Consider the following 18,489-nt stretch of genomic DNA (forward strand, 5'->3'; position numbering starts at 1 on the left):
TTTTGTCTATTTAATGAAAAGAATCATAACCTGGACTCTTGGAAATTTATCTCTGTAAAGTTTAATTCAAAGAAACTATTCTTCAGAAACAAACAAGGAAAAAGTCTCCTCTGTTCTGCAATTGGCGGTCATTGTTTACAATATTACAGTGTATGAAAACAATCAAGACTTTTCTTATTGTATAACATATTTAATATGTGAAGCGTTTAAAAGATAATACATATATATATACAGAAATTTAAGGATGTGATATTCACCACAGAATAATGTGTGGGGTTGTCAAGCAGAAGAGTTTAAATATAGGGGTTCTTACACCATTGAAAGGAATCTGCACTCGTAGTTGTGGAGCAAAGAGAGGTAAAAATTGCACAAAGGAAAGAAGAAAAATATAAACGTTTTAAAATACTTTCGTCATATCTTCCATTGCAGGAAGCGCAGGAATATTAAAAATTCATACCAAATAAACTGTTTTTCATTTCTCTCCTTCATGAATACATTTGTGGTTTCATGAATTACAATTTTGAGACCAAGATATAACAATGATATGGTTACTCTCAAGTATGAATATATCTGTGTCTAGTTACGTGACTACTGTGAGAGAATGATTTACCACAGATATCACAATGATATGGTTTCTCTCCTGTATGAGTACGTTTGTGTCCAGTTAACTGAATATTTTGAGAGAATGATTTACCACAGATATCACAGTGATATGGTTTCTCTCCCGTATGAATATGTTTATGTATTGTTAAGACACAACTGTGAGAGAATGATTTACCACAGATATCACAATGATATGGTTTCTCTCCAGTATGAATACGTCTGTGCTTAGTTAATGTACTACTATCAGAGAATGATTTACCACAGATATCACAGTGGTATGGTTTCTCTCCTGTATGAATACGTTTATGTGCAATTAAGACACAATTAAGAGAGAATGATTTACCACAGATATCACAGTGATATGGTTTCTCTCCTGTATGAATATCTTTGTGTGTAGTTAAGTGAATACGTTGAGAGAATGATTTACCACAGATATCACAGTGATAAGGTTTCTCTCCTGTATGAATACGTTTGTGTATAGTTAAGACACATCTATGAGAGAATGATTTACCACAGATATCACAATGATATGGTTTCTCTCCAGTATGAGTACGTTTGTGCTTAGTTAATGTACTACTATCAGAGAATGATTTACCACAGATATCACAGTGATATGGTTTCTCCCCTGTATGAATACGTTTATGTGCAGTTAAGACACAATTAAGAGAGAATGATTTACCACAGATATCACAATGATATGGCTTCTCTCCTGTATGAGTACGTTTATGTTTAGTTAAGATAGAACCACGAGAGAATGATTTACTACAGACATCACAATGATATGGTCCTTTTTCTGTATGTATACGTTTGTGTTTAGATAAGTTACTACTGTTAGAGAATGATTTATCACAGATATCACATTGATATGGTTTCTCTCCTGTATGAATACGTTTGTGACTAGATAAGTTACTACTGTTGGAGAATGATTTACCACAGATATCACATTGATATGGTTTCTCTCCTGTATGAATACGTTTGTGACTAGATAAGTTACTATTGTTCGAGAATGATTTACCACAGATATCACATTGATATGGTTTCTCTCCTGCATGAATACGTTTGTGACTAGGTAAGTTACTACTGTTGGAGAATGATTTACCACAGATATCACAAGGATATAGTTTTTCACCTGTATGAATACGTTTATGTTTAGTTAAGACCCAACTATGAGAGAATGATTTACCACAGATTTCACAAGGATATGGTTTCTCTCCTGTATGAATACGTTTGTGTCTACATAACTGACTACTGTTAGAGAATGATTTACCACAGATATCACAATGATATAGTTTCTCTCCTGTGTGAATATATTTGTGTACAGTTAAGTTACTATTTTGAGAGAATGATTTACCACAGATATCACAAGGATATGGTTTCTCTCCTGTATGAATACGTTTGTGCATAATTAGGTTATATTCTTTAAAAGAAGGACTTTCTACAGATATCAGTCATATGACCCTATCTCTTTTATCATGTGTTGAGAGGAAATCTATTCTACAATTTTCTCATTCTTTTCCATCACTTTCTCTTTCAGATCCCAGTTTATGCATTTTTCTTGCTTTTTCTTCTTGTATTTTATGCCTTACAAACACTTTTACTGCTCTATTTCTATCCAGTGTTACCCTTTTTTAGCAACACTTGCATAAATTTATCTAACTTTAATTAGTACATGGGCACCTCTTCTTGACGCTCCAGTGAGTGATGTTCACAAATTTTGTGAATAATATTATTTCAGAGCAAACGTTTCACAGGAATTCTACCAGAAATTCATAGAAAGAATCTAATACATCGTTTTCATATAAAAGTTTCCCTCAGCTTTTAAAACATGGTAGATATTGAGGTCTCTTCTGTTATGTCAGCATCATTTGATGTTCTGAAATTATAGAGAAACAACAGTGTAAGATGTAGAGGCTAATGAAAAAATAGATTCATTTCTATTGAGATAATCTGTAGAAATAAACATTTATCTTAACAACTGAGCTGGATGCTGACAGCTCCATAAAGAATGGCCAATCTTTAAATGTAGATTGAAGATGTGGAAGTGGAACATCCAGGAAGACAGGGTATAAAGTTCTGAAGAACCTTTCAGGTGAGATGACAAAGGGACAAAATTCCTGGCGACTTGCTCTACTCAAGATCTGCAGTCCATACCAAGAGTGTTAAGACATATCCCTCTGGAGGCAAAAAGCACTTGTGGCCATTCCCCGTAGAAGCAGCCTTGTAAAAGTGCTGTCATGTTAATGGGTCCATGTTATGTCATGTATAAGTACCCATGCATCTTCACAGTGCCCATGTGGTGCCATATAAAAGCACCCTGCACAATATGAAGTGGTTGGCACTACAGAAAGCATCCTGTAGAAATCAGGAGAAATCAATGGGAGTCTGCTACAGCTTTCCAGCCCTGGTCAAACCATCCAACCCATTCCAGCATGGACAATGGACATTAAATGATGACGAACATGTTACTTTAGCAAAATTTATTTTACAGAATCTTGTGTGATGCTGATATATTTGTAATCTAAACTGACACCTTCACATTGTGTAACAGTTTTAAAATAAAACAACAGAATTATGGACACTAACATTAGTCTTTCTCCAGAAATATAATTTGTCATTGTTGTTTAGATCAGGTCATTTCTGACAGAGCAGATATGTGATTATAGACATTCCATCCATGAAAATCCTGTCTCTTTGTATAGTGTTGAATATCTGACACCAACTCGGCTGAAACCGCCTCTGAATCTGTAGTATAAATGTCTTGATTTCTTAAGTTTTGAATTAAAATCTTCCACCAGACCATAGTTACAATTTATGTTCCTAACACCAGCTTAATGATAAATAAGTTATTTAATTAAATTCTTTGTTATATTTAAAATTAATTGAAAGGAACACAGAGCATCTCCAAATAAATACGGTAACAAAAAGGGTTAAAGGAAATAAATATATTTATTCTGATAAAAACTCTAATTTGGTACAGATTGATGAAGCACTTGACCATGCATAGAAGAAACACACACACACAGTGAATTTTATAGATATAGATGAAAACAATGACCTCTGCAGGAAAACGGAAGTTATTGATGCACGAAATGAGATGCGTGAATAGTTATTCAAGATCTCTTAATTTGTTTTGTTACAGATGTTGATCAAGATATGATGGAAATAAATCATCATTTTTGGAAATTTTGATATACTACTGTAATTACCTCGGGTTTCTATGGCAAAATACACTTTTTTAAGGACAATTTACTGTCATAGGATATAGATTTTTCATTTAGAAACAGATTTTTTACAGGAATAAAAAATTAAAACAAAACTATAAAAGATCAAACTCCCTCCCCACCCATCTTCTACTGCTTAATCCCACCTAACCATTTTCTTTCTTTCTTTGCTTCATTGGTGAAGTAGTTCCATTTTATTATCTCTGCTGATGACCTTGCTCTCATAGCTGAATCACTACCAGAACTAGAGAAGAAATTTCTGAAATTGAAGGGCCTTAGTCAATGTTGCAAAATCCAGAGTCCTAGTAAGTAGGAAGGCAAACAAATCACAAACTCCTTCAGGTGGATGGCCCTGCTCAATCTGTAGAAAACATTGAAACTCCATTAGATGTCCCAAGTGTAAGCTATAGATGCATAAGAGGTGCAGCAACATCCTAGGACGGTTAACCAGGATGATAGCTTTTGTGTGCGGCAGATGCACAGGGGCAATAAACACCAAAGATGCTCAGAAAACAGATTCCATCACATGCCAGGGGGAGAAACTAGAAATAGTTGATAGCTTCCACTACCTAAGTGACCAAGTCTGTAGTGGGGGGTGGATGCCCTGAGAGCATTGCCAGTAGAATAAGAATAGCCTGGGCAAAACTCAGAAAGCTCCTACCTCTGCTGGTGACAAAAGGCCTCTCGCTCAGAGTGAAAGGTAGACTCTATGATGCATGTGTGCATACTGCCATGCTTCACAGCAGTGAAATATGGGCCATGACTGTTGAGGACATACATAGGCCTGAAGGAAATGAAGCTGATATGATCCACTGGATGTGTAATGTCAGTGTGCACACACAATAGATTGTAAGCGCCCTGAGAGAAAAGTTGGGCATAAGAAGCATCAGATGTGGTGTGCAAGAGAGACGACTGCATTGGAATGGATGAGGATAGCTGTGAGAAGAAGTGTCACTACCTAACAGTGGAAGGAACCCATGGAAGAGGGAGACCCAGGAAGACATGGGATGAGGAGGTGAAGCATGACTTTCGAATGTTGGGCCTCACAGAAGCAATGAAAAGAGACTGCAGCCTTTAGAGATATGCTGTGATTAAGAAGACCCAGCAAGTAAAGTGAGATCACAGCTGTGGCCGACACCAGTCTCGCATAACTAGCCCATTAAAAAGTACCTGTGAAATAACTGTTAAGCCCTGGATGGACAGTGTATGTTATAGAAGGCCATATGTGTTTCAGTAAAACTCTGCACTATCACACATAGGTCTAGTAACACAGGAATGGATGGCTGAAAATTTTCGTGATCACATAACCCCTAACATTTGGCCTTCTAATTCCCCAGATCTCAATCCATTTGACTATTATGGGGAATATTGTTGAGAGAGGGCACAATGAACACGCCCATAACACCAAAGATTCTTTGAAACCTGCCCTAGTCAGAGTAATGTTCAAAATGAAGCAGGACCACTTGATTTGAGCATGTAAATGATTTAGATCTCATATAGAAGCAGTTGTTGAAGGTGGAGGTGGGTTTATTGAATAAACATTATAGAAAAGAAGGTTTATTTCTATCCTTATAGCATTTTTTGATAAAGTTATTATCTATCATTATATAGCTGTTTTTTATAAACGTAAATCTGTCCTCAAATATCTTATGCACCCTATATAAATATATATTTGTTTTGCAATATTTTTTATGTGAAATCGGGTTGAAACAGATGTTGTACTTGGGGATGGTCATATTGCCAGTTTAGCCAATAAACACAGAAGTGTGACGAAAGAACTCTGGCCGAAATAGGATTAATGTAATATAAATCTGAAGCAAATTAACAGCAAATATACAGTGCGTGTGTTTTTATTGGCTAAACTGGCAATATGACCGTCCCCAAGTACAACAACATTATATATATATATATATATATATATATATATATATACATACATACACACACACACAACAGGGTAACGACGTTATTAGGTAAGATTGAGTAGGTGAAAAGGGGATGGGTAAAGTGTAGTGTCGTAAAGAAACGGGGCGCTAAGCAAATAGAAGTTAGTTTTCGAAAGTTGAAAAAATATTTGAAGGATTCCCCACAAGAGCCTCATGGAGTGATACAGAAATTTTCAAGGCTTAACGGTTTTATGATAAATACATAGAGAGAGAGAGAGAGATAGGCAGACAGACAGAAGGATGGATGGAGCGATAGACAGACAAATAGATGGATCATTCCACTCGGCACATGGGAGGGGTGTATCGTTATTCCTAATATCCCACAACAGTTGCGGAGTCCATTCTTTTCCAACGAATAACATTGCTTTCACTATTCGACGTGGCAAAAACCGAACGTCTACAGAATTAAAAACATTAAATGATTTCATAGTAGAATACTTACGGAAATGTTTCGTAAAGGATAGTGTTGTTATATATGTGTGTATCTGGTAGTTGAGAAAGACATTATAAGAATTATAAATGTATTTATAAGATTAAGAGTAATTAACGCAGAGGACATTTAACCGGATATCAACCCGAAGTGGGAAGTTCGCTCAATGCGCATGCGTGGTTCCTCTTTGTGGTCGCTTAGTGTAATTATCTCTCTTTATGTATCTGTAAAACTGCTGTTGATGTCTGTCCGTGCAGAGGGAGAATTTTATCATTATAACCGATTTTCAGATTTTTTACTGTCTTTTTAAGACGGCATATTTTGCGTATGAAAAAAACAAACAAACTAGATTCGTACTGGAATAAAAGAAGTTTCGACTTACACAAGAGCATGCAGAAATATGATTTATTGTCAAATTTGCGGCAAAACTAGAGTTCTACCCTCCAGATTTTGGAAGGTCATAACTTTCAGAAAAATGAATATTTTTTTAATGAAATTTTCTATGCATATAGTATTTATTATGTAGATTCCGAATATACAAAAAATTCCGGTGAAAGTGTTTTGGAATGAGGGATGGGTGGACAATTTTCGGAAATTCCAACAGAGTCCACTTAAATTCCTCTTAACTTCCAGGAAAATTAATATTTTTTCGTGAAAGTTTCTACAAATATACCTTGATGTATGTACATTTCGAGCATGTAGGAATTTTGAAGGAAACAACTGCAGGTTATTTTTGAGAAGTGTTCCCCACTCGGTGGTGTTTCGGAGCAAGTCGTCCATAATTGTTTCATTTTCTCTATTATGTGCGTATGTGCATCCGTAGATTTCTAATGAAGTAATACGCTGCTTCTGTTCTCTTCTATTTCTCTACTAAAAACGTTTACTTTGGAATTTACTTCTATTGAGAAAAAAGAAGTCGTGTGCATGTTATTTTTAACATAAGTTTTCTTATGACGGCTTCTCTTTTCTGCTTATTACTACATTAGAAATCTACGGATGCACATACGCACATAGAGAAAAATGAAACTTTTCTGAAAGTTATGACCTTCCAAAGTCTGAGGGGGAGGGCACAACTCTATAGTTATGACGTCGCCTGTCATATGCTGTCATTTTTTGGATTAAAACAAAAACAATTGAATGAATCGTTGAAAATTTAACGAGCATACAAGTTGCAGAGACTCACATATAAATACACAAATGGAATATCAATCAGATTTTATGAAATATTTGTATAATATTGTCCCCACTCCTGGTTACTATTGTAAATTGGTTTGCTTCGAATATTTTCTGCAAAATTTCGTATTGTAAAGTTGTCGTCTTTGGGAAATCTTAGCCAATACACGAAACACTCAGGTTTTGACTTACTCGCTAACTTCTTAAAATCTCATCAAACTCAGAGCTTTTGACTAACTCTCCAACTTCTGCCGATAATATGTATATATATGTACATATACTCTTTTACTTGTTTCAGTCATTTGACCGTGGCCGTGCTGGAGCACCGCCTTTAGTCGAGAAAATCGACCCCAGGACTTATTCCTTCTAAGCCTTCTATTGGCTTCTTTTTGCCGAATCGCTAAGTTACGGGGACGTAAACACACCACCATCAATTGTCAAGAAACTGTTTTTCATTTCTCCCCTTCGTGAATATATTTGTGGTTTCATGAGTTACAATTTTGAGACAATGATTTACCACAGATATGACAATGATATGGTTACTCTCAAGTATGAATATATCCGTGTCTAGTTACGTGACTACTCTGAGAGAATGATTTACCACAGATATCACAATGATATGGTTTCTCTCCTGTATGAGTACGTTTGTGCTTAGTTAATGTACTACTATCAGAGAATGATTTACCACAGATATCACAGTGATATGGTTTCTCTCCTGTATGAATACGTTTATGTGCAATTAAGACAAAATTAAGAGAGAATGATTTACCACAGATATCACAGTGATATGGTTTCTCTCCTGTATGATTACGTTTATGTATTTTTAAGAAAAAACTATGAGAGAATGATTTACCACAGATATCACAATGATATGGTTTCTCTCCTGTATGAATATGTTTGTGTCTAGATAAGTTACTACTATCAGAGAATGATTTACCACAGATATCACAGTGATATGGTTTCTCTCCTGTATGAGTACGTTTGTGCACAGTCATATGACAACGGTTAGAGAATAATTTACCACAGATATCACAATGATATAGTTTCTCTCCAGTATGAGTACGTTTATGTTTAGTTAAAATACTATTATTAGAGAATGATTTACCACAGACATCACAATTATAGGGCTTCTCTCCTGTATGAATATGTTTGTGTGCAATAACATGACCAATGCAAGAGAATGATTTGCCACAGATATCACAATGATATGGTTTCTCTCCTGTATGAGAACGTTTGTGTGCAGTTAAATCAGGGCTGTGAGAGAATGATTTGCCACAGATATCACACTGATATGGTTTCTCCCCTGTATGAATACGTATGTGTTTGGTTAAAGCACAAGTTTCAGAGAATGATTTACCACAGACATCACAATTATATGGTTTCTCTCCTGTATGAATACGTTTGTGTGCAATAACATGAGCACTGCAAGAGAATGATTTGCCACAGATATCACAGTGATATGGTTTCTCTCCTGTATGAATACGTTTATGTATCGTTAAGACGCATCTATGAGAGAATGATTTACCACAGACATCACAATGATATGGCTTCTCTCCTGTATGAGTACGTTTGTGCACAGTAACATTTCTATTCCTAGTGAATGATTTACCACAGATATCACAATGATATGGTTTCTCTACTGTATGAATACGTTTATGCATAATTAGGTTATATTCATTAAAAGAAGGACTTTCTGAAGATATCAGTCATATGACCCTATCTCTTTTATCATGTGTTGAGAGGAAATCAATTCTATAATTTTCTTACTCTCTTCTATTACTTTCTCTCTCAAATCCCAGTTTATATATTTTTCTTCCTTTTGTTCTTGTACTTTATATTTTACAAACACTTTTACTGCTCTATTTCTGTCCAGTGTTACCCTTCTTCAGCAACACTTCCATAAATTAAATCCAACAGGCACCTCTTCTTGCGACTCCAGTAAGTGATGTTCATAAATTTTGTGAATATTATTATTTCAGAGCAAACGTTTCACAGGAATTCTACCAGAGATTCATAGAAACAATCTAATACATCGTTTTCATATAAAAGTTTCCTTCAGCTTTTAAAACATGTCAGATATTGAGGGGGTCTCTTCTGTTACATCAATGTCATCTGATGTTCTGAAATTATATAGAAACAACAGTGTAAGAAGCAGAGGCTACTGAAAAAATACAGATTCATTTCTATTGAGATAATCTGTAGAAATAAACATTTATCTTAACAACTGAGCTGGATGCCGACAGCTCCATAAAGAATGGCCAATCTTTAAATGTAGATTGAAGATGTGGAAGTGGAACATCCAGGAAGACAGGGTATAAAGTTCCGAAGAACCTTTCAGGTGAGATGACAAAGGGACAAAATTCCTGCGACTTGCTCTACTCAAGATCTGCAGTCCATACCAAAAGTGTTAAGACATATCCCTCTGGAAGCAAAAAGCACTTGTGGCCATTCCCCGTAGAAGCAGCCTTGTAAAAGTGCTGTCATGTTAATGGGTCCATGTTATGTCACGTATAAGTGAATAGTCGAGTCGTCGCGGAAACAAGCGACTTCTTGCCTTGGTTTCGTCGAGTCATAACGAAAAACGCCGTTTTTTAAAATAAATATAAATCTGTCTTCATATATCTTATGCATCCTGTATATATGTATACACACACACAAATGGACCGTCTTTCATTTTTCAACTCCCTTATCAGAGGTCATGAAAATATAAACAAAAACTTTACGGAAATTACCGAACGAAGATGACGAATCCGAGACCAAAAAGCATCGGATTCTGAACATTTCGGTGGCTGGAGTGTATTTGAGAATATTTCCCCAACTTAAAGACGAAGGAATTAACCTGGCAAGGTACCTTCCGTAGCTAGAAATAGCAGCCAAATCTCACACAATTCATTGAATCCCTCTTCTATTGCTAAAAATAGCAACCCAGTCCTGAGCAAATCATGGACAGTTCTCATCCATAGCTAGAAATAGCAGCCAAATCACGGACATCCCTCATTCATAAAACATAAAAGAGAAACAAAGAATTGGCGCGCCAAAAACCGAACGTCTACAGAATTAAAAACATTAAAAGATTTCATAGTAGAATACTTACGGAAATGTTTCGTAAAGGATAGTGTTGTTATATATGTGTGTATCTGGTAGTTGAGAAAGACATTATAAGAATTATAAATGTATTTATAAGAAGATTAAGCGTAATTAACGCAGAGGCAATTTAACCGGATATCAACCTGAAGTGGGAAGTTCGCTCAATGCGCATGCGTGGTTCCTTTCTTTAAATGTGTGTGGTCGCTTAGGGAAATCATCTTCCTTTACGTATCTCTATAGTGCTGTTGATGTCTGTGTGTCCTTGCAGAGGGACAACATGGTAACGACGTTATTAGGAGAGATCGGGAAGGTGAAAAGGGGGAGGGGTAAAGTGTAGTAGCGGGAAGAAACGGCACGTCAAGCTAAGAGAAGTTAGTATGAGTTAAGGCACTTGTGAACCTGATAGGAGGAATGAAGGGCGGAAATAGACAATTGGGAAATTAGCAATTAGCGATGGCGAAAGGGAAAAGTGACAAAATTGGAAAATGATGGAAGAACTGAAAACAATTATTGAAAAACTGATGAGAAGTTGAAGCATTGTGAAAGGGTGAGGGTTTGGTAGATTGATGAACTGCAAGGAGATTCTTAAAAATTCCTGCAAGTTTTTTTTCCTACTTTTTATCTTTTCAGAATTTTTTTCACTTTTTTTTCGAAAGCTGAAAAAATATTTGAAGGATTCCCTTGCAAGAGTGATACATAAATTTTCAAGGTTTAACGGTTTGATGATTGATTGAATGATAAATAGATAGATAGGCAGGTAGGTAGGTAAACAGATAGATGGGCAGGTAGACAGATGGATGGATGGATGGATGGAGTGATAGACAGGTATGGAGAAAGACAATTTAGTTTCATAGAATATAGATTTTTATTTAGCAACAGTTGTAAGCTATACAAAGCAGAATAGATGGATCATTCCACTCGGCACTTGGGTGGGGTGTATCATTATTAATAATATCCCACAACAGTTGTAGAGTCCATTCTTTTCCAACGAATAACTTTGCGTTCCCAAATTTCTGCCTATGCTGCTTGATGGTGAGGATGCAACCAATCTGGATTGTGTAACCAGATTCATAGGTGATGAAGTGGCTGGTAGGTTTCCCCAAGTTCTGAAATTAGTATTGACAAAAACAGGGTGGGTTTGAGAAGGATCAGAGGATCTTCCAAAATGTATTTTCTCAATTTTATGAAAATAATTCTAATTTGGTTCCTTGAAAACGTATCTCTGCAACGATTAATTTAAAGAAACTAGTCTTGGGGAAACGAACAAGGAATCAGTCTATTATGGGGCACTAAACTATACATAAGCCTCGTGTTCTTCCTTTCCGTACTTGGGGTCATTGCTTATATACATATTTGATAACTTTACAATATTCCTGTGTATGAAAAAGTCAGAACTCCTGTTGTTGTATAACACATTTAATAAGTGAAGCATTTCAAACATAAGGAACAACAAATATACTGTAATTACATGATGCAATATTCAAGAAAGAGCAATGTGTAGGGTTGCAAGTAGGAGGAAGGTTTTTGCTATAGGGATCCTTACATCACAGAAAGGTGAAAATTGCAAAAAACAAAACAAAAAAAAAAAATCTAACATTTTTGGATATACTATAATTTCAGTTGCCTCGATCAGAGGAATATTGAAAATATACAGCAGACAAGAAACCACCTTTTGCCTTTCTTCCCTCTAAGAATATATCTCTTGTTAAGTCACAATTTTGAGAGAATGATTTATCAAAGATATCACAATTATGACATTTTTTCTTTGGGTCAAGTGGAAAAAGAACAATCATTGATGCACGAAATTACATCTGCGTTTATTCACGATCTCTGATATGATGTAAATAAATCATTACTAAACCCATATTGTCGCCTGTCTTCTTGATGGACAGCCATCACCCTTCTAGAGTCTGTATAAATGCTGTCATTATTTGGATTAAAAAAAACAAAACAATTGAATGAATCGTTGACAATTTAATGGGCATACAAGTTGCAGAGACTCACATATAAATACACAAATGGAATATCAATCAGATTTGATGAAATATTCGTATAATATTGTCCCCACTTCAGGTTACTATTGTAAGTTACACTTTAACAACAATTTACTGTGTATAGAGATTTATTGGGTCTGTTCAGTTTGGCCAACAAATTTTTTAATTAGTTTTTTTAACCATATAGTTTGAAACTTCGTATACTGGTAGAATATCTCACACAGACCATGGTTTGCTTCAAACATTTTCGGCAAAATTTCGTATTGTAAAGTTGTCGTCTTTGGGAAATCTTAGCCAATACACGAAACTCTCAGGTTCTCCAACTTCTGCCAATAATATATATATATATATATATATATACTCTTTTACTTGTTTCAGTCATTTGACCATAGCCATGCTGGAGCACCGCCTTCAGTGAAGAAAATCGACCGTAGGACTTATTCCTTGTAAGCCTAGTACTTATTCTATCGGTTTCTTTTTGCCGAATCGCTAAGTTACGGGGACGTAAACACACCACAATCGATTGCCAAGCAATGGTGGGGGGACAAGCACAGACACAAACACACATACATATATATGTAAATACATATATACGACAGGCTTCTTTCAGTTTCCGTCTACCAAATCCACTCAAGGATTTGGTCAGCCCGAGGCTATAGTAGAAGACCCCTGCACAAGATTCCACGCAGTAGGACTGAACCCGGAACCATGTGGTTGGTAAGCAAGCTACTTACCACACAGCCACTCCTACACCTATATATATATATATATACATATATATGCGTAAAAAAATCTCATCACGCAATTGAACCAATAAAAAAGCTTCTACCTGGTTGCTTAACATGCTAAAAATAGCAGCCAACATATCCCCCTACCTAAATCGCATGCTCATTCTACGTAATGTCCTAGATTACCCCGAAATCTTTGATGATAGGTTTGCTGAATCAGGGTTGATTTGCATTTTGTCTATTTAATGAAAATAATCATAACCTGGACTCTTGGAAATTTATCTCTGTAAAGTTTAATTCAAAGAAACTATTCTTCAGAAACAAACAAGGAAAAAGTCTCCTCTGTTCTGCAATTGGCGGTCATTGTTTACAATATTGCAGTGTATGAAAAAAATCAAGACTTTTCTTATTGTATAACATATTTAATATGTGAAGCGTTTAAAAGATAATACATATATATATACAGAAATTTAAGGATGTGATATTCACTACAGAATAATGTGTGGGGTTGTCAAGCGGAAGAGTTTAAATATAGGGGTTCTTACACCATCGAAAGGAATCTGCACTTGAAGTTGTGGAGCAAAGAGAGGTAAAAATTGCATAAACAAAACAAGAAAAATATAAACGTTTTAAAATACTTTCATCATATCTTCCATTGCACGAAGCGCAGGAATATTAAAAATTCATACCAAACAAGAAACTATGTTTTTCATTTCTCTCCTTCATGAATATGTTTGTGGTTTCATGAGTTACAATTTTGAGACAATGATTCACCACAGATATGACAATGATATGGTTACTCTCAAGTATGAATATATCCATGTCTAGTTACGTGACTACTCTGAGAGAATGATTTACCACAGATATCACAGTGATATAGTTTCTCTCCTGTATAAGTACGTTTGTGTCTAGATAAGTTACTACTGTGAGGGAATGATTTACCACAGATATCACAATGATATGGTTTTCTTCCCAGTATGAATACGTTTATGCTCAGTTAAGTGAACACTTTGAGAGAATGATTCACCACAGATATCACAGTGATATGGTTTCTCTCCCGTATGAATATGTTTATGTGTAGTTAAAATACTATTCTTAGAGAATGATTTACCACAGACATCACAATGATATGGTTTCTCTCCTGTATGAGTACGTTTGTGTCTAGATAAGTTACTACTGTGAGGGAATGATTTACCACAGATATCACAATGACATGGTTTCTCTCCTGTATGAGTACGTTTGTGTCTAGATAAGTTACTACTGTGAGGGAATGATTTACCACAGATATCACAATGATATGGTTTTCTTCCCAGTATGAATACGTTTATGCTCAGTTAAGTGAACACTATGAGAGAATGATTCACCACAGATATCACAGTGATATGGTTTCTCTCCCGTATGAATATGTTTATGTGTAGTTAAAATACTATTCTTAGAGAATGATTTACCACAGATATCACAATGATATGGTTTCTCTCCTGTATGAGTACGTCTGTGTGTAGTTAAATTAGGGCTGTGAGAGAATGATTTACCACAGATATCACAATGATATGGTTTCTCTCCAGTATGAGTACGTTTGTGTATAGTTAAGTGAATATTTCGAGAGAATGATTTACCACAGATATCACAATGATATGGTTTCTCTCCAGTATGAGTACGTTTGTGTATAGTTAAGTGAATATTTCGAGAGAATGATTTACCACAGACATCACAGTGATATGGTTTCTCTCCTGTATGAATATGCTTGTGTCTAGATAAGCTACTACTCTGAGAGAATGATTTACCACAGATATCACATTGATATGGTTTCTCTCCTGTATGAATACGTTTATGTGTAGTTAAGAAAGAACTATGAGAGAATGATTTATTACAGATATCACAATGATATGGTTTCGCTCCTGTATGAGTACGTTTGTGTCTAGTTAACTGAATATTTTGAGAGAATGATTTACCACAGACATCACATTGATATGGCCTTTCTCCTGTATGAATATGTTTGTGTCTAGATAAGCTACTACTGTGAGAGAATGATTTACCACAGATATCACAGTGATATGGTTTCTCTCCTGTATGAGTATGTTTATGTGTAGTTAAGAAAGAACTATGAGAGAATGATTTACCACAGATATCACAGTGATATGGTTTCTCTCCTGTATGAGTATGTTTGTGTCCAGTTAACTGAATATTTTGAGAGAATGATTTACCACAGACATCACATTGATATGGCCTTTCTCCTGTATGAATATGTTTGTGTCTAGATAAGCAACTACTGTGAGAGAATGATTTACCACAGATATCACAGTGATATGGTTTCTCTCCTGTATGAGTATGTTTGTGTCCAGTTAACTGAATATTTTGAGAGAATGATTTACCACAGATATCACAGTGATATGGTTTCTCTCCGGTATGAGTACGTTTGTGCACAGTCATATAATAACTTTTAGAGAATAATTTATCACAGATATCACATTGATATGGCCTTTCTCCTGTATGAATATGTTTGTGTCTAGATAAGTTACTACTGTGAGAGAATGATTTACCACAGATATCACAGTGATATGGTTTCTCTCCTGTATGAGTACGTTTGTGCACAGTCATATAACAACTTTTAGAGAATAATTTATCACAGTCATTTAGTTTCTCATTAGTATGAGTACGTTTATGTGCAGTTAAAGCACTATTAATAGAGAATGATTTACCACAGACATCACAATGATATGGTTTCTCTCCTGTATGAGTACGTCTGTGTGTAGTTAAATGAGGGCTGTGAGAGAATGATTTGCCACAGATATCACAGTGATGTGGTTTCTCCCCTGTATGAATACGTATGTGTTTGGTTAAGTTACTATTTTTAGAGAATAATTTACCACAGATATCACAATGATATAGTTTCTCTCCAGTATGAATACGTTTATGTTTAGTTAAAATACCATTATTAGAGAATGATTTACCACAGACATCACAATTATAGGGTTTCTCTCCTGTATGAGTACGTTTGTGCCGAGTAAAATTTCTATTATGAGTGAATGATTTACCACAGATATCACAATGATATGGTTTCTCTCCTGTATGAATAAGTCTGTGTTTAGTTAATGTACTACTATCAGAGAATGATTTACCACAGATATCACAGTGATATGGTTTCTCCCCTGTATGAATACGTTTGTGCACAGTAACATTTGTATTGCAAGTGAATGATTTACCACAGATATCACATTGATATGGTTTCTCTCCTGTATGAATACGTTTGTGCTTAGTTAATGTACTACTCTGAGAGAATGATTTACCACAGATATCACAATGATATGGTTTCTCTCCTGTATGAATACGTTTGTGCTGAGTTAATGTACTACTATCAGAGAATGATTTACCACAGATATCACAGTGATATGGTTTCTCTCCTGTATGAGTACGTTTGTGCACAGTAACACTTGTATTGCAAGTGAATGATTTACCACAGATATCACAATCATATGGTTTCTCTCCTGTATGAATACGTTTGTGCTGAGTTAATGTACTACTATCAGAGAATGATTTACCACAGATATCACAGTGATATGGTTTCTCTCCTGTATGAGTACGTTTGTGCACAGTAACATTTATATTCGTAGTGAATGATTTACCACAGATATCACAGTGATATGGTTTCTCTCCTGTATGAATACGTTTGTGCATAATTAGGTTATATTCTTTAAAAAAGGACTTTCTGCAGATATCAGTCATATGACCCTATCTCTTTTATCATGTGTTGAGAAGAAATCAATTATATAATTTTCTCACTTTCTTCTATTACTTTCTCTCTCAAATCCCAGTTTATATATTTTTCTTCCTCTTGTTCTTGTACTTTATATCTTACAAACACTTTTACTGCTCTATTTCTGTCCAGTGTTACCTTTCTTCAGCAACACTTCCATAAATTAAATCCAACAGGCACCTCTTCTTGCGACTCCAGTAAGTGATGTTCATAAATTTTGCGAATAATATTATTTCGGAGCAAACGTTTCACAGGAATTCTACCAGAGATTCATAGAAACAATCTAATACATCGTTTTCATATAAAAGTTTCCTTCAGCTTTTAAAACATGTCAGATATTGAGGGGGTCTCTTCTGTTACATCAATGTCATCTGATGTTCTGAAATTATATAGAAACAACAGTGTAGGATGTAGAGGCTACTGAAAAAATACAGATTCATTTCTATTGAGATAATCTGTAGAAATAAACATTTATCTTAACAACTGAACTGGATGCCGACAGCTCCATAAAGAATGGCCAATCTTTAAATGTAGATTGAAGATGTGGAAGTGGAACATCCAGGAAGACAGGGTATAAAGTTCTGAAGAACCTTTCAGGTGAGATGACAAAGGGACAAAATTCATGGCGACTTGCTCTACTCAAGATCTGCAGTCCATACCAAAAGTGTTAAGACATATCCCTCTGGAGGCAAAAAGCACTTGTGGCCATTCCCCGTAGAAGCAGCCTTGTAAAAGTGCTGTCATGTTAATGGGTCCATGTTATGTCACGTATAAGTGAATAGTCGAGTCGTCACGGAAACAAGCGACTTCTTGCCTTGGTTTCGTCGAGTCATAACGAAAAACGCCGTTTTTTAAAATAAATATAAATCTGTCTTCATATATCTTATGCACCCTGTATATATGTATACACACACACAAATGGACCGTCTTTCATTTTTCAACTCCCTTATCAGAGGTCATGAAAATATAAACAAAAACTTTACGGAAATTACCGAACGAAGATGACGAATCCGAGACCAAAAAGCATCGGATTCTGAACATTTCGGTGGCTGGAGTGTATTTGAGAATATTTCCCCAACTTAAAGACGAAGGAATTAACCTGGCAAGGTACCTTCCGTAGCTAGAAATAGCAGCCAAATCTCACACAATTCATTGAATCCCTCTTCTATTGCTAAAAATAGCAACCCAGTCCTGAGCAAATCATGGACAGTTCTCATCCATAGCTAGAAATAGCAGCCAAATCACGGACATCCCTCATTCATAAAACATAAAAGAGAAACAAAGAATTGGCGCGCCAAAAACCGAACGTCTACAGAATTAAAAACATTAAATGATTTCATAGTAGAATACTTACGGAAATGTTTCGTAAAGGATAGTGTTGTTATATATGTGTGTATCTGGTAGTTGAGAAAGACATTATAAGAATTATAAATGTATTTATAAGAAGATTAAGCGTAATTAACGCAGAGGCAATTTAACCGGATATCAACCTGAAGTGGGAAGTCCGCTCAATGCGCATGCGTGGTTCCTTTCTTTAAATGTGTGTGGTCGCT

At 35.6% G+C, this 18,489-nt stretch overlaps 2 protein-coding genes across 2 annotated transcripts; both read right to left on the reverse strand.

Annotated features, from left to right (window-relative positions):
* Positions 1-169: 169 nt before the first annotated feature.
* Positions 170-6,352, reverse strand: LOC149130701 (uncharacterized). The gene is made up of 2 exons (XM_089344442.1): positions 6,213-6,352; positions 170-2,476 (listed from the first exon to the last, which is right to left on the reverse strand). The coding sequence occupies exon 2, from the start codon at positions 2,004-2,006 to the stop codon at positions 555-557; it is 1,452 nt and encodes a 483-aa protein (XP_089200568.1). The 5' UTR covers positions 2,007-2,476; positions 6,213-6,352; the 3' UTR covers positions 170-554.
* A 7,231-nt stretch (positions 6,353-13,583) lies between these two features.
* On the reverse strand, positions 13,584-18,442 carry LOC149130702 (uncharacterized). The gene is made up of 2 exons (XM_089344387.1): positions 18,291-18,442; positions 13,584-17,315 (listed from the first exon to the last, which is right to left on the reverse strand). Exon 2 carries the CDS (start codon positions 16,903-16,905, stop codon positions 14,470-14,472), a length of 2,436 nt encoding a protein of 811 aa, XP_089200513.1. The 5' UTR covers positions 16,906-17,315; positions 18,291-18,442; the 3' UTR covers positions 13,584-14,469.
* Between the last annotated feature and the right edge of the window lie 47 nt (positions 18,443-18,489).

Source organism: Octopus bimaculoides, chromosome 28, assembly GCF_046866305.1.
Source record: "Octopus bimaculoides isolate indiv1 chromosome 28, ASM4686630v1, whole genome shotgun sequence".
In the NCBI taxonomy this organism is placed as follows: Eukaryota; Metazoa; Mollusca; class Cephalopoda; order Octopoda; family Octopodidae; genus Octopus; species Octopus bimaculoides.